General features: G+C 42.3%; 1 protein-coding gene across 6 annotated transcripts in view; it reads right to left on the bottom strand.

The window, feature by feature from the left end:
- The window catches only part of DNMT3A (DNA methyltransferase 3 alpha), a 194,185-nt gene that overhangs the window by 149,392 nt on the left and 21,642 nt on the right, over positions 1–23,151 (bottom strand). For all 6 annotated transcript variants that reach the window (XR_011557567.1, XM_070734944.1, XM_070734947.1 and 3 more), the window contains exon 2: positions 16,286–16,522. Coding sequence is in view for 5 of the 6 variants with exons in the window: in XM_070734944.1 (XP_070591045.1) it covers positions 16,286–16,354 (69 nt within the window). In the remaining variant the exon portion in view is untranslated. The remainder of the gene's footprint in view (positions 1–16,285; positions 16,523–23,151) is intronic.

The raw sequence follows: 23,151 nt of genomic DNA, 5'->3' as shown, positions 1-23,151 counted from the left end.
TAGCCCTTTAGAAACCCAAAGCTCCAATTTTATTCTTTTGCTATTTTCCTGTCGCTAGGGAATGTGACCTATTTCTGTTTCCCTCTTAAAACTAAGAAAAACCGCACCACTAGCGTTTAAGAAATGGCCATTTTCTCACCCCCATAATTGGGGACGGGGGATGGATTCAGGGATTACAAAGTTCTGCATAGTGGCTTGAAAGATCTCCTCTTCCTATATCAAACTGCCCATTCAGAGCCAGCAGCAAAAAAACCTGCCCGCTTCAGCTATGTGGATGGGAAAATGGTGCAGACCTATGTTGTTATTGCAAACCACAGCATGATAATAATAATTAATAATAATTTATTGGATTTGTATGCCGCCCCTCTCCGTAGACTCGGGGCAGCTAACAACAATAATAAACACAACATGAACAATCTAATAATAAAAACAACTTCAAACCCCTATTATAAAACCAAACATACACACAAACATACCATGCATAACTTGTAATGGCCTGGGGGGAAGAGCTATCTCAACTCCCCCATGCCTGGCGGTATAAATGAGTCTTGAATAGTTTACGAAAGACAGGGAGGGTGGGGGCAGTTCTAATCTCCGGGGGGAGTTGGTTCCAGAGGGCCGGGGCCGCCACAGAGAAGGCTCTTCCCCCGGGGCCGGCCAAACGACATTGTTTAGTCGATGGGACCCGGAGAAGGCCCACTCTGTGGGACCTTATCGGTCGCTGGGATTTGTGCGGTAGCAGGCGGTTCCAGAGGTAATCTGGTCCATTGCCATGTAGAAACATAGAAACATAGAAACATAGAAGACTGACGGCAGAAAAAGACCCCATGGTCCATCTAGTCTGCCCTTTTACTATTTCCTGTATTTTATCTTACAATGGATATATGTAGGGCTTTAAAGGTCATAACCAACACTTTGAATTGTGACCGGAAACTGATCAGCAGCCAATGCAAGCCACGGAGTGTTGAAGAAACGTGGGCGAATCTTGGAAGCTTGTTTAGCAATTCTCTATTTGCCTTTCACACCCTGTCTTATCTGTTCTGACGGGATTTTGCCTTGCCAAATTAATGAATTCTCACTGCTGATTTCATTTTGTTCCCCCTGTGGAAATAAGGGCATAATTTACATTCTTTTAATTATTGCTTTTGCTAAATCACTTTGTATTTGTATTAATTTTTCTATTATTTCGCTCAGGTGCCTCGAGCAACATGTAGCTGGAAAGTAGAATAAATGCTCCTTGAAGGAATAAATAAAATAATCTTGCAATTTTATGGTTATAATCCTAATTACTAACCCCACTTTGGAATTGTCATGAATCAAGGAAAGCAGATAATTTCTATTATGCTTTAGAAAGCATAAAGGAAATGCTCTCAATAATGCTTTAACACAAGTATTTGATGTATTCAGCAAGTCATACATGGAACTGACTTTGAAAGCCAGCCAAAAATGGTTTCAGAAAATGTCATGCAAATTATGACTATTGTCTGCAACATCTGCCTCCAGATTTGACTCAACTTCCTATATTTTTCCAACAACCATTCAAAGTGTGATGCTTATCTAAACAAAAAAGGACATCTCAAGGTCCATCTGCTATATTTTCAATATCGTGCAGGATAGGCATGCTTCAGACCTCCCCACTGAGTGAGTGAGTGAGTGAGTGAGTGAGTGACTGATTGATTGATTGATTGATTGGATTTGTATGCCGCCCCTCTCCGAAGACTCTGGGTGGCTAACAGCAATAACAAGACAGCATACAATAATAATCCAATACTAAAAACAATTAAAAACCCATTATTATAAAAACCAAACATACATACAGACATACCATGCATAAAATTGTAAGGGCCTGGGGGGAAAGAGTATCTCAGTTCCCCCGTGCCTGGTGGCAGAGGTGGGTTTTAAGTAGCTTACAAAAGGCAAGGAGGGTGGGGGCAATTCTAATCTCTGGGGGGGGTTGGTTCCAGAGGGCCGGGGCCGCCACAGAGAAGGCTCTTCTCCTGGGTCCCGCCAAGCGACATTGTTTGGTTGACGGGACCCAGAGAAGACCCACTCTGTGGGACCTAACTGGTCGCTGGGATTCGTGCAGCAGAAGGTGGTCCCTGACATAATCTGGTCCGGTGCCATGAAGGGCTTTATAGGTCATAACCAACACTTTGAATTGTGACTGGAAACTGATCGGCAACCAATGCAGACTGCGGAGTGTTGGAGTAACATGGGCATACTTTGGGAAGCCCATGATTGCTCTCGCAGCTGCATTCTGCACGATCTGAACACTTTTCAAAGGTAGCCCCATGTAGAGAGCGTTACAGTAGTCGAGCCTCGAGGTGATGAGGGCATGAGTGACTGTGAGCAGTGACTCCTGGTCCAAATAGAGTTTGAGAATCAAGACCTTTTTCCATTGGCGATCTATCTAGCTTTCCAAATTGCTCTAAAGTACTTTATTTTGTAACTTGAAACAATTGGGACCTGTGCGAGCCTACCCCCTGAAAATAATGTATTTGATAAGGGGACAAAAAGTATATGTCCTCATAGCTCCAGGTTTGAAATATATTTTCTAGATTAATTTCAATGAAGGTCCTTCCAGGATATGATAGTGAAATTACTTTGTTTGCTTTGCTAAAAAAAAATTATTGGAAATTAGTTGGGAGGAATTCAATCCTGATAGTTGTCTTAGCAGTTTTCACTCTTAGCAGTTTTCAATACAATAAATCATGAGATCAACATGGGATTCCTTCGAGCCATCTAATGACAATTGGACTTCTACAGCTATTGCTCTGCAGTGATTCCAGTCTTTTCAGTTGGGATGTACATAGAAGGCAGGACAAGTGGCACCTATATCATTATTCTTTGGGGTTATATCTTGTTTTTTAGGCTATTTAATTACTAGGGAATGCCATTATTATGCTGATGGCACCTAACTATACTGCTCCCTATTTTTTAACTCCTAAGAAGCAACTGATAGCCTTGAATGCTTCCTAGTATAAATAATGCATTAGATGGAGAAAATGTGAAATTAAATCATCTATCATTTTGGATAGATAGACTTCAACTCCCATTTGCTGGCTGGGGAATTCTGGGAGTTGAAGTCCAAATATTTTCAAGTTGCCAAGGTTGGGAAACACTGCTCCAGACTATACAGATTGAGTTCATGAAGTCTTTCCTGATAAGTTTTATGCTTAAGACCTTCCACCATTTTTGTAGCCCGTCTTTGGACCCGTTCAATTTTATCAACATATTTTTGTAGGTGAGGTCTCCAGAACTGAATCATGTGAAATATTGGGACTTTCCCCCCTTCATTAAACTGGGTGGGGGCAGAACCAGCACGTGACACATCTGGCTGTGGACCATGAGTTGGACACCTCTGACTTAGGGCGGGTCCTTGCTGTTCTCCGAATGTAACTGATTATGTTATCTAATTTGGGTAATAAAATGTTTACGAGAAAACATCCAAGCCCAGAGAGCACCAGGCACTCCTCTTTTCAAGCTACAAATATTCTTCTTTTAGTATTCTATCCCTTATATCCTACTCATATCTGAAATCTCCCTGATCACTTTAACTACTTCCTCATGATAGATAAGCTATAAAAATAAGTGTCTACAAACATGTGTCCTGCAACTTCTCCCTCCAAATCCTGATTCTCACTGTTTTTAACCCTGTTTAAGAGGGTCCTCACAAGTGAACAAGCGTAGACAAGTTCTTAGCAAGCAAACCTCCATTAAGCAGCGAAAGTGCAAGGTTCACAAAATGATTAAAAATAGCAGATTCTGCTTATGTATAATACAAGTTGATTTGGGGAAAATAGAGATATAGTTCACCTCGAGGTTCGACTACTGCAATGCTCTCTACATGGGGCTACCTTTGAAAAGTGTTCGGAAACTTCAGATCGTGCAGAATGCAGCCACACGAGCTACCATGGGCCTCCCTAGGTACGGCCATATTTCATCAACACTCCGCGGCTTGCACTGGATGCCGATCAGTTTCCAGTCGCAATTCAAAGTGTTGGTAATGATCTATAAAGCCCTACATGGCATCGGACCAGAATACCTACAGGACCGCCTTCTGCCGCACAAATCCCAGTGGCCGATTAGGTCCCACAGAGTTGGCCTTCTCCGGATCCCGTCTACAAAACAATGTCGTCTGGCGGGGCTTAGGGGAAGAGCCTTCTCTGTGGTGGCCCCAGCCCTCTCAACTTCCAGCCCTCTTGAATCAACTCCCCCCGGAGATTCGAATTGCCCCCACCCTCCCCATCTTCCACAAGATGTTAAAGACCCACCTATGCCACCAGGCATGGGGGGATTAACTCCCCATCTCTTCTGATTATAGCACTTGAGAATGGTATGACTGTGTCGCATTGATTGTTTTTAATATTAAGGGGTCTTAATTCTACTTTTATTAATTGGATTTGTATTATTGTTCACTGTATTTGTTGTTATGAGCTGCCCCAAGTCTTCGGAGAGGGGCGGTATACAAATCTAATAAATAAATAAATAAGAATAAATAAATAAATATGTCATTTGAGAGAATACTTTAGTTACTGCAATGAATAAAATGAAAATCAGCTAGAATTTGCAGCGAGAATTAAATTAGAGCAGAAATTGCTTGATGCTTATCATTGCTTCAATTAATGCAGAATTTGGAAATTAATATTCCAAATTTGTTTTATTTAGTTATGTAGTTATAACATTATATATCTTATCTTCTTCCTAGTAGGCTGCTAGAATAGGCAATGTACATATCATTAAAATTTTGTACAATACTAAAGAATGGAGGAGCAAATATTACAGTATAGTATTTAAGAACATTTATCAGGAGGTTTATTATCTTTATAGCCAATATAATCTCCCTTAACAGGAAATTCCTCAAGTAAAATGCCAGTACCGGAAAACTTTGTCTTGAGTGCACACCAATTTATTCCTTCCAAACAGCAGAACATAAATCACACATTCATATAAAGAGGTAATAATTTATGACCATATTCAAATGAAAAATGGTCCAGTTATTTTAGAGTCAAACCATTTTATATTATTATTTTATTTTTATTATTGTAGTTTTGTTTGGTTGTTTTTTGTGTTGTTTTGTCTGGTTGTTTTGTTTTGTGGCAATATTCTTTGCTTGTATATGATAGCATTCTTCCAATTTCTAATAATTTCTATTTGTAAAGCAAATCCCAAATTAAAATCCCAAGATTGTCTATGCCCAAAGGCATAATTGGCACATTGAATGAAACTTCAGCTGGGACACAAGAATTCCTCATCTCTTTTGCTGTTTTCCTTTCCTTTCAAAAGAACAGAGATATCAAAAAAACGCACCCAAACAGACCACATGACATTTTAAAAGAAGTCCAAATTATCTGAGACTATGGGGACTATGCCTCCTCAATGGTATCTTCTCATATCAAGTCTAGCAGAAGAGACTTATTGTAGGTCCTGTCTACCGGAAAATAACATCTTGTGGGACTCAGGTGGAGGGTCTTTTTTGCCACTGAAGCTGACCTATAGAACATCATTCCCCCCAAAGTTAGGCTAGTCCTGACCTTAGCAGCCTTCGAGAAGGTCATGAAGATTTTGCTTTGCTACTGACTGTTGTGATTCAGCCTGAGGCTGCTCAGGGACCAGCTGTGTCTCTGCTGGCTCCATGCCCGGAGGAGGAGGACAGCGAAGAGGAGGGGGCTGAACAGTCGGACGGGGGAGAGGAAAATCAGGAATGGGATGAAGGAGAACAGCATGAGAGCCCCGGGGGAGGGGGCTCTCCCCAGCCAGTAGCTTGGAGTCAATAGGTGATGACGCACAAGCCATCATTGACATGCGACAGAGACGGTCAGATCAAAGAAAGGAGCAATTAAAGAAGTATTATCAGCACTGAATTAGGAACAGCTGGGTTTGGGTGTGGTCCTCCTTAGTAGGGGTTAAAAGGCAGGCAAGCCCTTGAAGCCATGTGGAGTGTTATCAGTTTGGAGTTGCGTTATCCTGTCTTGTTTCTCGGCGTCTCTGTTCCTGACTTGTGGCCCAGCAGCTTTGGAAGACCCATGGGAGGTGTAGGTCTGCTATCTACAGCCTCGGCTTGGCAGCAAGAATTCTGTATTGCTGCATGGACTTTTGCCTTCGTGGATATATCTGAAGATACAGCATTTTCCTGTTTGTAAGGACATTTTCTGTTACCTGTGTTTTTCTTGAATTTTATAAAACTGCCTTTGCCTTTTACCAGTGTGTCTGGATTCTCTTTTTGGGTTGGTATTGGCTTCTGGAGTGACCCAGACAGAACACTGACCTGAGGATAAGAGTGGTGTAGAACTCACAATATAGTTGTACTGTTAGTGAATTACTGCATTGTATGGGTTTAATTATTTTAATGCTTTGTATTGTTCGCATTCTGTGTTTTTTGGAATTGTGTATACATTTTAACTGTAAGTCATCTGCAGTAACTAATATGAGATGGGCAGTTATATAAATTGAATGAATGAATAAATAAACAAATAAACAAACGCTATCTGATTAAGGACATTTAATCATTCATTATTTTCACAATCTCCATTACTTCAGTTGAAAAAGACCAAGGCCAAAGGCAACATATGAAACGTAACCTAACACTGCATATACTGTAGATGTTAAAGAACATTTATGAGATAAAACAGTTCCTTGTAAAATTTCACACCCCAGAGGCTAAATAACATTCCACAAGTATTGCATCCTTGGACCGCTGAAGAAAAAGGAAAGAAGAAAGTAAAGTCATCTTAAAGTTGACTGCTGATGATTGACACCAATACATATCCATTTATTGCTCCCTCCTAGGTTACTTTTTGAACTTCTTAATCTAGCCTGCAACCCTGAAATTCTCAATTAATTCCCTTACCAAGTACTAAATGTGTTCAGTTTTCTAGTTCTGCCAAGATCACATTTTAGTTGTCATCTGCTACTATAGTATCCCAAATCACACGTACGTTCAGCAAAGCCAAGTGGAATACTATTTTTATCTATCTATCTATCTATCTATCTATCTATCTATCTATCTATCTATCTATCTATCATCTATCTCAGTGATGGCGAACCTATGGCACAGGTGCCACAGATGGCACACGGAGCCATATCTGCTGGCAAGCGAGCAGTTGCCCTAGCTCAGCTCCAATATGCATGTGTGTGCGGGCCAGCTGGTTTTTGGTTCACATAGAGGCTCTGGGAGGATGTTTTTGGCTTCCAGAGAGCCTCCAGAGGGATGGTGGAGGGTTTTTTTTACCCTCCCCCAGCTTCAGGGAAGCCTGGAGGGCAAAACACGAGCTTACTGGGCCCACCAGAAGTTGGGAAACAGCAGTTGCCCTAGCTCAGCTCCAATATGCATGTGTGTGCGGACCAGCTGGTTTTTGGTTCACACAGAGGCTCTGGGAGGATGTTTTCAGCTTCCAGAGGGCCTCCAGGGGATGGAGTAAGCTGTTTTTGCACTGAATTATGGGCAACTATAGGCACTCGTGCATGCATGATAGCACGTACACATGCTCTTTCGGCACCTGAGTAAAAAAAAGTTTCGCCATTACTGATCTAGTGTGTATGCATCTATCTATCTATCTATCTATCTATCTATCTATCTATCTATCTATCTATCTATCTATCTATCTATCTATCTATCTATCTATCTATTGGATTTGTATGCCACCCCTCTCCGTAGACTCGGGCGGCTAAAAACAGTAATGAAAAACAGCATGTAAATCCAATACTAAAACATCTAAAAAACCCTTATTGTAAAACCAAACATACATACAAACAAACATACCATGCATAAATTGTAAAGGCCTAGGGGGAAAGAATATCTCAGTTCCCCCATGCCTGACGGCAGAGGTGGGTTTTAAGGAGCTTACGAAAGGCGAAGAGGGTGGGGGCAATTCTAATCTCCGGGGGGCAGTTGGTTCCAGAGGGCTGGGGCTGCCACAGAGAAGGCTCTTCCCCTGGGCCCCGCCAAACAACATTGTTTAGTTGACGGGACCCGGAGAAAGCCCACTCTGTGGGACCTAACTGGTCGCTAGGATGTATGTATGTATGTATGTATGTATGTATGTATGTATGTATGTATGTATGTATTTATTTCATTCAATCATTCAATCTCCCTACTACATTCCAGCATAGGACCACTATTGAGCAACACGGCAGTTTCCAGTCCCACAGAGTGGGCCTTCTCCGGGTCCCGTCAACTAAACAATGTCTCTGTAGCGGCCCCGACTCTCTGGAACCAACTCCCCCCAGAGATTAGAACTGCCCCTACTCTCCTTGCCTTTTGTAAGCTCCTTAAAACCCACCTTTGTCGTCAGGCATACAATTTATGCATGGTATATTTGTATGTATGTTTGTTTAGTAAATGGGATTTTTTAAAATCAAACCTGGGTTTTTTAAATATCTTAAATTATATTTGCATTTGTTATAAAATTTTTTTATTCTGTTGTGAGCCGCCCCGAGTCTGCGGAGAGGGGCGGCATACAAATCTAAATAATAAACAAACAAACAAACAAACAAACGAACAAACAAACAAACAAACAAACAAACAAACAAACAAACAAACAAATAAATAAATAAATTCTTAAATTAGGCCTGAATCCAAATAAAAAAGTTATGCAGATTCCATAATACTTTAACAAATTATGCTTCCTATAAGCCTATTTATATTTTGAGTGAATGTAAGATGTCTGGATCAACTTTTAATAATACAAAAACAGAAACACTGGAAAGAGAGATACTTTCCATCCCAACCTGGCTTTTGTCAGCAGGCATAGGCCTGTTGTCTACATAGAGGGGCTGAGGCCCTTCAAAGGTGGAGCCATGGACTTTGGAACACCTTTCCTCATGAAACTTGGCTGGCCCAAATATTAGGCTCATTTGTCGCTTTGATTGTTTCTTATTTATTTATCCAGGAATCCAAAGTAACATAATTCCTGTTCCAATTTTTCTAATGACAATTCTCAGAGGTAGACAACTGGCCGAAGTCATCTAATGGTTTCCATGGCTGACCGTAGACTTGTGTCCATTTCTCACAGGTACTAGTCCGGTATCTCACCCTTTGTATCACATCAACTTTCTGGCAGAAACTGCAGCATAAATCCTATTTGTCAAGATTTCTGCCTCTCTGATATATATTGATGCTATTTAATGCACTGGGATGAACAATACTGTATAAAAGTAAATACAGTGATACCTCGTCTTACAAACTTAATTGGTTCCGGGACGAGGTTCTTAAGGTGAAAAGTTTGTAAGACGAAACAATGTTTCCCACAGGAATCAATGGAAAAGCGATTAATGCGTGCAAGCCCAAAATTCACCCCTTTTGCCAGCCAAAGCGCCCATTTTTGCACTGCTGGGATTCCCCTGAGGCTCCCCTCCATGGGAAACCCCACCTCCGGACTTCTGTTGCCAGCGAAGCACCCGTTTTTGCACTACTGGGATTCCCCTGCTGGGATTCCCCTGAAGCATCACAAAAACACGGAAGTCTGGAGGTGGAGTTTCCCATGGAGGGGAGCCTCAGGAGAATCCCAGCAGCGCAAAAATGGGTGCTTCACTGACAACGGAAGTTCGGAGGTGGGGCATCCCAGCGGCGGCGGTGGGTTTGTAAGGTGAAAATAGTTTGTAAGAAGAGGCAAAAAAAATCTGAAACCCCGGGTTTGTATCTCGAATAGTTTGTATAACGAGGCGTTCATAAGACGAGGTATCACTGTATATAAAAAGTTAGGTGGATGGCACCTTTCCAATAAATCCTGCTTCGGTCAGCGTCTGTTCCTTTCCCGGAGCTAAGTGAATCATAGCCTCAGCAGCCGTATTTATATGCAGTCTCCTGGGCAAACTTAGTGGGATAAAGTGATGGCAACCTTGTCAACCACAGGGAACACAGTATAAGAGGTGGTGACTCACAGCATCACTGAATGCTACTAGTTCAAGGCCCTACAGGTCTGTGGGTTGGAGGTTAATCTAAAAGACCCTGAACTGTGCCATATTCAGGTACTTGGCTCGAAATCCAGCCTATCCTATCCAAACTTGACTGTAAAAAATATGACTTCAGCAACCGAGTTGTCGAAGTGTGGAACTCATTACCTGACTCAATAGTGTCAACCCCTAACCCCCAACATTTTCCCTTAGACTATCCACGATTGACCTCTCCAGGTTCCTTAGAGCAGCGTTTCCCAACCGGTGTGCCGTGGCACACTAGTGTGCCGCGAGACACAGCCAGGTGTGCCGCGGAGCTCCTAGGGAAGCTCCAGCTGGGCGGGGCGCTGCCGGTGCCGGGGCGGGCTTTCACGAAACGGATGGAGAATGCCCTCTCTCGCAACCCCCTGGCTGGGAGCGCTTTCGCTGCAAGAGAGGGCTTTCTCCGTCCGTTTTGGGAATGCCCGCCCCCCCCTCTCTCTCGCGCGCCGCTCCCCTTTTCTCTCAGCCCTCCTTGGCTTCGCTTCTCAATCCCTCCCTCCTTCCGTCTTTCCTTCCCCTCAGCCGTTCTGTCTGGGGGTCTCCCGCTCTTCCCTTCCCCGCCTCCCAGGCTTTGCCTTCACCACTACCACCACCTTTTTGGTTGGCAAGGAGTCCTTTGCCGCATCCTGCAGTTCACACTCGGCTCGAGGCCGCTTTCCCTGGCTGCGCTCTTTCTTTCTCTCTCTCTCTCTCCCGTGAGCCGGGGGAAGGGGAAAAAAAACTTCTTGCAACGGGCCCGCGCGCGCGCTCATGCCCGCGCTCGTCCCTTCAGCAGCGAGGGAGGGAAGTCAGAGGGCGAGGGAGCGAGGGAGCACTCTTGTCCTCGGTGCCCTCTGCAGCCTGCCTTCCTTCTTCTTTGCCGCCGCTGAGGGACGGAGAGAAGGATAGAAAGGAAAGAGGGAGGGAGGAAAGAGGGAGGGAGAGATAGAAAGAAAATAGATAGAAAGGAAAGAGGGAGGGAGAGATAGAAAGGAAAGAGGGAGGGAGGGAAGAGGGAGGGAGAGATACAATGGAAAGAGGGAGGGAGAGATAGAAAGAAAATAGATAGAAAGGAAAGAGGGAGGGAAAGATACAATGGAAAGAGGGAGGGAGAGATAGAAAGAAAATAGATAGAAAGGAAAGAGGGAGGGAGGAAAGAGGGAGGGAGGAAAGAGGGAGGGAGAGATAGAAAGGAAAGAGGGAGGGAGAGATAGAAAGGAAAGAGGGAGGGAGAGATACAATGGAAAGAGGGAGGGAGAGATAGAAAGAAAATAGATAGAAAGGAAAGAGGGAGGAAAGAGGGAGGGAGAGATAGAAAGGAAAGAGGGAGGGAGGAAAGAGGGAGGGAGGAAAGAGGGAGGGAGAGATAGAAAGGAAAGAGGGAGGGAGAGATAGAAAGAAAGGAAAGAGGGAGGGAGAGATAGAAAGGAAAGAGGGAGGGAGGAAAGAGGGAGGGAGAGATACAATGGAAAGAGGGAGGGAGAGATAGAAAGAAAATAGATAGAAAGGAAAGAGGGAGGAAAGAGGGAGGGAGAGATAGAAAGGAAAGAGGGAGGGAGAGATAGAAAGGAAAGAGGGAGGGAGGAAAGAGGGAGGGAGAGATACAATGGAAAGAGGGAGGGAGAGATAGAAAGGAAAGAGGGAGGGAGAGATAGAAAGAAAAGAGATAGAAAGGAAAGAGGGAGGGAGGAAAGAGGGAGGGAGAGATAGAAAGGAAAGAGGGAGGGAGGAAAGAGGGAGGGAGAGATACAATGGAAAGAGGGAGGGAGAGATACAATGGAAAGAGGGAGGGAGAGATAGAAAGAAAATAGATAGAAAGGAAAGAGGGAGGGAGGAAAGAGGGAGGGAGAGATAGAAAGGAAAGAGGGAGGGAGAGATACAATGGAAAGAGGGAGGGAGGAAAGAGGTAGGGAGAAATAGAGTGAAATGGAGGAAGAGATATTTTTTTGTCCAAACTTTTCTTTAGCCCCCCCGCCCCCCCCGCCCCCGTTCAGTGTTCCCCAGGATTTTGAAAATATGAATAATGTGCCACGGCTCAAAAAAGGTTGGGAAACACTGCCTTAGAGGTCAGTAAGGGGCGTGCATAAGTGCACCAGTGTGCCTTCCGTCCCCTGTCCAATTGTCTCTCCTTATCTCATGTATCTTTTCTTCCTTTCAAATATGTTCACCTATACTTTTATATCTTTTCTTCTATTCTTTTCTTTATTTATATTATTACATATCTATTCTCTTCAATGTGTATTATGTATTGGACAAAATAAATAAATAAATAAAATAAATAAATAAAATCTCCTTATCTAGGCTATGTCCAGATTCCTGTACTAACAGCTTGTTTCCCCAGTACCACCTATGGACAGCAGCAATTTAAAACAACTTCCTTTAGCTTAGACATACAGCAGTCTGGGTCAGAACCCCACAATTTGAAGTTCTTACAGCAATTTCCTGCAATAGGTGCTTTTATTTTTATTTTTTCAATTTCCAACCTAGATCTCCCATCTCCACATGTATTTGCTCTACCTGCAACAGTGTTCCGCCCCTCACGCACCCTTTTAGCAAATCCTTTCAGCTATTACTACAAACTTAATAAACAAATTATCACAGATAATCCCCACTCGGTCAAGGACCTCGGGATACTAATAACTAAAGATCTAAGTGCCAAAGCCCACTGCAACAACATCGCTAAGAAGGCCTCAAAAGTTGTAAACCTAATCCTACATAGCTTCTGCTCTGGAAATCTCACACTACTTACCAGAGCTTACAAAACTTTCGCCAGACCCATCCTCCAATAAAGCTCATCTGTTTGGAAATCGCATCTCAAACATTAACACCCTTGAAAATGTTCAAAGATACTTCACAAGAAGAGCCCGTCTTCCTCCACTCAAAACAGAATACCCTACGAAACTAGACTTACAATCCTGGGTCTTGAAAGCTTAGAACTACGACGCCTTAAACATGATCTAAGTATTGCCCACAAGATCATATGTTGCAATGTCCTGCCTGTCAAAGACTACTTCAGCTTCAACCACAACAACACAAGAGCACATAACAAATTCAAGTTTAACATTAACCGTTCTAAACTTGACTGTAAAAAATATGACTTTAGTAATCGGGTTGTTGAAGCGTGGAACTCATTACCGGACTCCGTAGTATCATCCCCTAACCCCCAACATTTTACCCTTAGACTATCCACGGTTGACCTCTCCAGATTCCTAAGAGGTCAGTAAGGGGCATGCATAAGCGCACTAGAGTGTCTTCCGTCCCCTGTCCTATAGTCTCTCCAGTAAATAAGTAAATAAGTAAATAAGTAAATAAGTAAATAAATAAATAAATAAATAAATAAATAAATAAATAAATAAATTTCTTCTCTACTATATCCTCTATAACCTTCATTGTGTATTATTGTGTATTGAACAAAATAAATAAATAAATAAAAATAAATAGAATAAATTATGTAACCTCACACAAACACATTCTCACAACCACTTCACCACATCTGCAGTCCTACAAGCCGTAATTGAGATTGCTTTATGTTCCTCAAGGGACAAACCTCTCATTGATTTTCATAATCTGCTTTCAATTTACTGGTGTCATCAGAGAGCAAAGCAGGAAAACTAGGCCAATACATAAATGCAGGCTTTATCCATGATTTCCTTCATATTTATGCTGCATTTTGGATTCCATAATTGGCTCTACTTTGCCCCCATACCAGCAATGCAGCTGCGAGAGCAGTCATGGGCTTCCCAAGGTTTGCCCATGTTACACCAACACTCCACAGTCTGCATTGGTTGCTGATCAATTTCCGGTCACAATTCAAAGTGTTGGTTATGACCCATAAAGCCCTTCATGGCATCGGACCAGAATATCTCCGAGACCGCCTTCTGCTGCACGAATCCCAGCGACCGATTAGGTCCCACAGAGTGGGCCTTCTCCGGGTCCCGTCAACTAAACAATGTCGTTTGGCGGGCCCCAGGGGAAGAGCCTTCTCTGTGGCGGCCCCGACTCTCTGGAACCAGCTCCCCCCAGAGATTAGAACTGCCCCCACCCTCCTTGCCTTTCGTAAACTCCTCAAAACCCACCTTTGTCGTCAGGCATGGGTGAACTGAGATATCTCCCCCGGGCCTATACAATTTATGTATGGTATGTTTGTACGTATGTCTGCTTAATAATGGGGTTTTTAAAATATTTTAAATTGTAAATTATTAGATTTGTTATGAACTGTTTTATTGTGTTGTGAGCCGCCCCGAGTCTACAGAGAGGGGCGGCATACAAATCTAATAAATAAATAAAATAAATAAATAAATAAATAAAATCAGAGAGTTGAAACAAACTGCTTACTTCAAAGACCCCTTTCACCCAACACATGCTACTCCTTGCAAAGAAAGCATACATCAGCGCCAACTCCTACATTGGGATAAGCCTAATTATCCTCTTTTTCTCTTTCACTAGCCCTTAGTTCTCAACTCAGTCTGACTGAAACAGGTTTATCTTCATAAATCTAATCTTTGCAAGCCCATACTCTGCGGAGAGCTTCTTTCACTTTCCTGGCCTGCATGATTGACAGTGGAACTTGTATGGATCCCCCTGATAGCTCAACAGGCGGGACTTCTCGCTCAACATGCTTGCCCTAAGCATGCCTTAGAGCAGTGATGATGGGCAACCTTTTTTTCCTCGGGTGCCAAAACAGCGTGTGCGCACTCTATCACGAATGTGCAAGTGCCCACACCCATAATTCAATGACTAAAGAGGGCAAAAAGAGCTTCCTCCACCCCCCGAGGCCCTCTGGAAGCCCCTGTTTCACCTCTGTTTCTCAACTTCTGGTGGGCCCAGTAGTTGGACCCTCCCCAGGCTCCAAAGACTTCCCTGAGTAAAAATGTCCTCCCCATCCCCCCGGAGGCTCCCTTGAAGTCAAAAACACCCTCCTAGAGTCTTTGTGCAAGCCAAAAATCAGCTGGCCGGCACACACATGCATGTTGGAGCTGAGCTAGGGCAGCAGCTTGTGTGCCAACAGAGATGGCTCCGTGTGCCACCTGTGGCACCCGTGCCATAGGTTCGCCATCACTGCCTTAGAGGGTGTTCGTTTCACCACACTTTTCCTTGTCTTCGAAGCATCAAACATGGAGCCTTCTCTGTGGTGGCTCCGACCCTCTGGAACCAGCTCCCCCCTGAGATTAGGATTGCCCCCACCCTCCCTGCCTTTCGTAAACTCCTTAAAACCCACCTCTGCCGTCAGGCATGGAGGAACTAAAACATCTCCCCCTTGCCCATGTTGTTTTGCCGTTTGATTGATTGTGTGCTTGTTTTTTATATATATTGGGATTGTTTTATGAATTTCTTAACTTAAAATTGTAATTGGATTGGTGGGCATTGGATTTGTCACTATGTACTATTTTTATTTTTTTTTACTATTGTTGTGAGCCGCCCCGAGTCTGCGGAGAGGGGCGGCATATAAATCCAATAAATCTAATCTAATCTAATCTAATCTATATTAAAAAAATCCAAGTGCATCATCAACAACTTTGAATTTCTCTTCTTCTTCCTATTCTGCACCATCTGCTCTAAAACTCTCATCTTTTTAATGGGATATGAAAATTAATTACAGCATAAAGTTCCATCCCTAATATTTGGATTAAACAGGTGCCAAACATTTAGCAGCTTACAGTGCGAGCAATATACCGATGGGGGTACGTGCTACCTGTACTATACAGTTTTGCTATACAGACAAGTAAATAAATTCTGCAACAATTCCGAACTACACATTGGGCTCACAAAACATATTAAAACTCTTGACATGCCTAATTAAACCCAATTTATGCATTTGTGGAACATTCTCAGCACAAAGAAATGAAGCATATTAATGTGATAACACAACCTGCTAAGACAATTGTGGGATTCCCACACTATGCTGAGCCACAGATATTTTAGGGGGGACATGATCAAAACATTTAAATATCTTGAAGGGTTAAATAAGGTTCAGGAGGGAAGTGTTTTTAATAGGAAAGCGAAGACAAGAACAATCTGAGGTTAATTGGGGGAAAGATCAGAAGCAATATGAGAAAATATTATTCCACTGAAAGAGTAGTAGGTCCTTGGAACAAACTCCCAGCAGACGTGGTTGGTAAATCCACAGTCACTGAATTTAAACATGCCTGGGTTAAACATATATCCATCCTAAGATAAAATGCAGGAAATAATATAAGAGCAGACTAGATGGACCATGAGGTCTTTTTCTGCCATCAATCTTCTATGTTTCTATGTTTATCCTGCATAGCATGTTGTGTGAACCACAATTAACCTGAAGGAGACATATGGGCCATCAACCATAGGAGAGAGGACCAGCAGTGACCCCAGCCTTCACTTGAAATGTCCTTACCTTGTGAGCATCGGCTGCCTCCCGGTCCGCAGGAGAGCTGCTGGTGTCAACTGGCCCATTAGATGGCATCGTGGCAGAGGGGCAGAGGCAGCTGCTACAATTGTTTGCTTGTGGGGCTTTAATTTACAGAAGATTCCCAACTTTACCCCAAACTGAAGAGGGATAATGGAAAAGCCGTCAAGGCAACAATCCAATGCCCCACCTCTGTTGATGGTCCTGCTCTGGTTTTCCTGCCACCTGCAACAGGAAAAGACAAAAGACGAAGGTGAGGCCCAGGCACACAATGCATGCACGCAAAGTCACTTTTGAGGGCCTCTCCCCACTTGCAGGCAATCATTAACAAGCCGCAGCCTTGACTCAGCCAAGCTGGGCCCCCAGTTCTTCAGCCCATACAGTCTCAGCTCAGCAAGAGAAGATACACCCTCCGCTTTCAACTTCTCCCAGTCCAGATAACTTCCCCCTCCTCTGTAATCCCAACCATACTTCCTTTTCCTTGCACAGCGGCACCTGTTGAATAGAATAGAATAGAATAGAACAAAATAAAACAGAGTAGAATAGAATAGAATAGAACAGAGTAGAGTAGAGTAGAATAGAATAGAATTCTTTATTGGCCAAGTGTGATTGGACACACAAGAAATTTGTCTTTGGTGCACATGCTCCCATTGTACATAAAAGAAAATATACATTTGTCAAGAATCATGAGGCACAACACTTAATGTCTGTCATAGGAGTCAAATAAGCAATCAGGAAACAATCAATATGAATAGAAATCTTAAGAAAACAAGCAACAAGTTACAGTCATCAGCATCATTCCCAAACCACAGGTGCCCCCCCTCCCGTGCTATAGTGATAAGCACACATATTGCTGCCAAGCTAGAATAGAATAGAATAGAATAGAATAGAATAGAATTCTTTATTGGCCAAATGTGATTGGACACACAAGAAATTTGTCTTGGTGCATACGCTCTCGGTGTACATAAAAGAAAATATACATTTGCCAGGAATCATGTGGTACAACGCTTAATGATTGTCATTCCCATCTCCAGGACTGGTGGAAAAGAACATTGCTGGGGCCAATGGTGAAGACTGCAAAGGTGGAAGGGTTTTTCCTTGTTCAGTCCAGAAATCCATATGAAAATAACCCCTGGCAGATACTGTAGCTTCCAGCTTCTCGTTGAACACATCCAATTGAGAGTAGAGCCCACCTACCCTCTGCTTAAGTTGTTTGTTTATATGATTTATAGGTCTTTCTAACTTCTGCTATTCTGGGTGATTAACAATAATTAAAAATAGTGATCCAGTTCCCTGAATCAGATAACAATCTCCACAAAAATTCATGTTAATTCAATGCAGCTAAAGTCATGGAAAAAATTAGATAGATAGAATTCTTTATTGACCAAGTGTGATTGGACACACAAGGAACTTGTCTTTGGTGCATATGCTCTCAGTATACATAAAAGAAAATATACATTTGCCAAGAATCATGTGGCACAATGCTTAATGATTGTCATCGGGGTCAAATAAACAATGAAGAAACAATCAATACTAATAAAAATCTTAGGATACAAGCAACAAGTTACAGTCATACAGTCCTAAATGGGAGGAAAAGGCTGATAGGAATGATGAGAAAAAAATAGTAGAAATAGAAGTGCAGACTTAGTAAAAAGTCTGGCAGTGTTGAAGGAATTATTTGTTTAGCAGAGTGATTGCATTTGGGACAAAACTGTTCTTGTGTCTAGTTGTCTTGGTGTGCAGTGCTCTGTAGCGATGTTTTGAGGGTAGGAGTTGAAACAAATCCAGAACAAGACTACTCTCTGCAGCCTCTTCTGGTGAGAAGCCTTACAACCTCTTTTGAGAAGCGAAGGTGGCGTCAACATGGTGGAGAAGAAAGGGAAGAGGATAAAACAGGCTGGAATTACACTCCTACAGAACTTCCATCTTCCGTGCTAGGTGCAAGCAATAGAGCTTTCTGCAAGTCACTCGCCCCAGATCCCCAGCTAGCAAACACAAAAAGAGTCATAACCTAGCTTACCACAACACACATAACACCACACAAAATACCCCAGGGATTTTTTTTTATTAAATAGTTTTTATTAATTTTCCAACATTAAAAAACACAAATAGGAAAAAAGACAAAAGAAAAGTAACAAATACTAAGACAAAAATCAAATTGAACAAATACAGAATACAAACAAATACAGACATACTATACAATATATTTTAAAGTATTTCATGTCAAAATATATATACAACTTTCCTACTTCACCAATTAAGTTGGTACGTGTTTTTTGCCATTAGTAATTTAACCTATAGTTTCATATATACATGAATATTTAATCATTCAGATTTTAGTTGTTTGTGTTTCTTACTTTGATTCCCAAGTTCCAGCCAATTGTAAAATCTATTCAAAATTCTATAGTAGTCCAATTTCTCTTTTTCTTTTAATTCCATCATCATCCTATCCATTTCAGCACATTCTAAAATCTTACTAATCACTATTTCATCTGGGGGAACCTTTTTTCAGTTTCCAGTATTATGCAACGGTAATTCTGACTGCAATTAGTATGTCTGCGGAGAGGGGCGGCATACAAATCTAATTAATAATAATAATAATAATAATAATAATAATAATAATAATAATAATGTGAAGAGTTAAGTACCGTTTATCTTTTTCTATTTTTGAATCCAATATTCCCAATAAACACATTTCTGGTTTCATTTGAATTTTATGTTCCATCATTCCTTCCAACCACTCCCAATCTTTTTGCAAGAATTTCCTTACATGTGAACAATTCCACCACATATGGTAAAATGTTCCAGATATGTGACTGCATTTCCAACATTCCGGGGACAGGTTTGGAAACGTTTCGGCCAATCTTACTGGTGGCAGATGCCATTGGTAAAACATTTTATATAAAATTTCCTTATTGGCCACTGCCATTTTAAGTTTGTTATTAATTCCCCGTAATTTATCCCATTGCTCCAATTCAATATTATATCCAAACTTTCTTGCTCAACTAATCGTTTCCTTAACTGTTTCTGTTTCTAATTTAAATCTTCTAATTTAAATATTACAAGGATTGTATCCAATCCTTGTAATAATTTATCTAATTTCAATTGTTTTCATAAATGCCAAATTTCTCCTTAACTTTCTTAAATCTTGTTTAATTTGTAGTATGGTCACCACTCAATTACAATTCCCTGTTTCTATTCATGTATGCTATCATTGAACCTCTCACATAAGCTTTCATAGTATCCCATAAATTTTGTGTACTTGTGTCCTCATTCCAATTTTCTTTTAGGAATTGTGTCAATTCTTTTTCTATTCTCTCAATTTTTTTTCAGATTGTGCTCTGCCCAGAGATTTGGTGCGATCTCTGACGCCCTTTTTCAATTCCGGATTCATCTGTATCATGTCGATTCTGGAGCATGAACTATGAGAGAGGCCCTCAGTTTATGTCTTGTGGTAACTTTGCTTTTTGCCAAACAAACTGGGCCAATAATGGTGAACCTATGGCTCACATGCCACACCTGGCACACAGAGCCATATCATAGGGAACACGAGGTGCACGAATCCCAGCGACCGATTAGGTCCCACAGAGTTGGCCTTCTCCGGGTCCCGTCGACTAAACAATGTCGTTTGGGGAAGAGCCTTCTCTGTGGTGGCCCCGACCCTCTGGAACCCCCTGGAGATTAGGACTGCCCCCACCCTCCTTGCCTTTCACAAACTCCTTAAAACCCACCTCTGCCGTCAGGCGTGGGGGAACTGAGATAACTTCCCCAGGCCTATATTGTTTATGTATGGTATGTTGTGTGCATGTTTTTTAAATTATGGGTTTTTAGTTTTAATTATTAGATTTGTATTGTATATTGTTTTTCTAATACTTCTGTGAGCCGCCCCGAGTCTACGGAGAGGGGCGGCATACAAATTAAATAAATAAATAAACAAACAAACAAATAAATAAATAAATAAATAAAATAATTAGATTTGTGTTGTCTTATGTGAGCTCAAGAGGGCATGCACATGCTGCCCAGTTGATTTTTGGAATTCTTTCCGGCCGTTTTTGCTCTTCCCAGGGTTCAGGAAAGCCTCCTAAAATCCGGGGACTATGAAAAACAGCCCAGTGGGCAAAGCAGAAATTTGGAAATGAACTTCCGGTTTACCGGTTGAGCCGTTTTTAGCGGTCCCCAGGCTTCAGGGGGCTATCCTGAACCCCGGGGACGGTACAAAATTGCCCAATGGGTCAACTGCAAGTTCGTTTCAGCAATTATGGGTTGTTTTTCACTCTTCTCTAGGCTTCAGGGGGCTTTCCTAAACCCTGGGGAGAGTGAAAAACAGACTAACGGGCCTACTGGAAATCCAGAGCTTTAGTGAGGCCTGTGCACATACGTGGGGAGGCAGAGCAGGGGGTTGTGCGCATGCGGGGGGGCATTGCATTATGGGGATGGGCACATGGGCACATGCTATCATGCGTGCATGCATTCTTTTGGCACTGGAGCCAAAAAAAGGTTCACTATCACTGAACTAGGCAATAGTTTATCTCCAAAGAGACAACAATCTTCTACCTTCGTGCCTTCTACCGCACGAATCCCAGCGGTCGATAAGGTCCCACAGAGTTGGCCTTCTCCGGGTCCAGTCGACCAAACAATGTCATTTGGCGGGCCCCAGGGGAAAAGCCTTCCCTGTGGCGGCCCCGGCCCTCTGGAATCAACTCCCCCCAGAGATTAGAACGGCCCCCACCCTCCTTGTCTTTCGCAAATTACTCAAGACCCACCTTTATCACCAGGCATGGGGGAACTGAGACATCCTCCCCCAGGCTTTTATATTTTATGTTTGGTATGTATGTGTTGTATGGTTTTAAATTGCTGGGGTTTTAGATATGTTTTATTTATTTTAGATATATGTATTTTGTTTGTTTCACTGTTATATTGTTTCTATTATTGTTGTGAGCCGCCTCGAGTCTTCGGAGAGGGGCAGCATACAAATCTAATTAATAATAATAATAATAATAATAATAATAATAATAATAATAATAATAATAATAATAATAAAAAGAAGCCCCCAAGATCCCATCACACATAGCCACTGGGCACCCTCTGCTGCAGGTGGTCCATTTTTTATTGGAATCTGCCTGAGTGGTGGGTTTTAACTTACCTCACTGCCAGTTCACTTCCTGATGCACCAGTTTGGTGTGCCATGCCACACGGGGTGCTAAAAAACCAGATTTTGCACATGTGCAGAAGCAAAAAACTAAACAAAATGGCAACGTCTATGGCAGTGTTTTTCAACCAGTGTGCCGTGGCACACTATTGTGCCGTGAGACATGGTCAGGTGTGCCGTGAAGCTCAGAGAGAAAGAAAGAAAGAGAGAAAGAAAGAGAGAAAGAAAGCAAGAGAGAGAGAAAGAAAGAGAGAAAGAAAGCAAGAGAGAGAGAGAAAGAAAGCAAGAGAGAGAGAAAACAAGAGAAAGAAAGAGAGAGAGAAAGAGAGAGAGAGCAAGAGAGAAAGAAAGCAAGAGAGAGAGAGAAAGAGAGGGAGGGAAGGAAAGAGAGAGAAAGACATAGAGGGAGGGAGGGAGAAAGAGAGCAAAAAAGAGAGGAAGGAAGGAAGAGAAAGAAAGAGGGATGAAGAGAGAGAGAGAAAGAGGGAGGAAGGGAGAGAAAGGGAGGGAGAAAGAAATAGAGTGAAGGGGAGGAAAAGAGAGAGAGAGAGAATTTTTTTGTCCAAACTTTTTTAGCGCCCCCCCCCCTGCTCAATGTGCCCCAGGGTTTCGTAAATGTAAAAAATGTGCCGCGGCTCAAAAAAGGTTGAAAATCACTGGTCTATGGTACTGCTCAGAGCCAGTTCGGGGCATGGCAGGTCTGGGTCGCTGGCGGTTCTAGTGACCCAAGCCGCCAAGTTACTACCAGTTCTATAGAACTGGTCTGAATTGGCAGGAATCCACCTCGGAGTTAGATGCCTGCTGCCTCCTTTGATTTGATTGCCTCTGTGTATGGAGTTCCTGTCCTAAAACCTTTGCCATATCTAAGACTCATCCTCCCAAGCAACATGAACCTACAACTCTTTTCTCCAACATTTCTGCAGCAAATTATATGAACACCTAATAATACAGAGATTAATATATTCATACTCAGGGCTGGATGAAAATGAAATGTCGTCTATTCCAACCTGCACTCATTTTTATTCAATACACTTTAGATGCTGTAAAGTTGTAAACTATCAAGGAAATTCCTCCTGTCTGAACTGCCATTGTGTGCAAACAGAACTGTAAGACTCAACATTTAATCAAAGGAAATGTTGAAACCGCACAGGTGGTCCTTGACCTCTGCAATATTTACCTTTGCCTTCCTAGACTGCTCTTTAGCACATTTTCACAATTTATCTATCTGACAGTACTATTTATGGGCTCTATGAACATGGACATCTGTGGTCCATGCTTAGCAGCCAAAGCTGATGACGGACAGGGAGGAAAGGAGGACACCTTATTACAAGAAAGAGAACAACACTAGCTATGGTTTTCCCAGCAAAAGGATTTGTCTCTTCCTTCTAGGAGTCTATTGGAGTAGCATCTGAAACATGCTTTCTCTGAAACACACACACGCTAATATGCCCACATGTGCACACCAAGGGTGGGTTCTGAAATTACTTTTGCTGCTGGGTTTCTTCCCCACACGCCAAGTAGGAGCCTCCCGAAAATTCAAGGGTACAAATTTCAGACACACACACGTTTGAAAATTAAAAACAATGTTCTTTATCACAAAATTCAAAATAAACTAAGCACTCTTTTTGTATTGCAAAGAGCACTTGTCCCAAAACAATCGGGTAGTCTGTACAATTTCCCTTAAGCAGTCATTAAGTACTTAGCT

Source organism: Erythrolamprus reginae, chromosome 1 (genome assembly GCF_031021105.1).
Source record: "Erythrolamprus reginae isolate rEryReg1 chromosome 1, rEryReg1.hap1, whole genome shotgun sequence".
NCBI classification, from domain to species: Eukaryota; Metazoa; Chordata; class Lepidosauria; order Squamata; family Dipsadidae; genus Erythrolamprus; species Erythrolamprus reginae.
The sequence above is the reverse complement of the archived record's forward strand: the minus strand, read 5'-3'. Positions and strand labels throughout refer to the sequence as shown.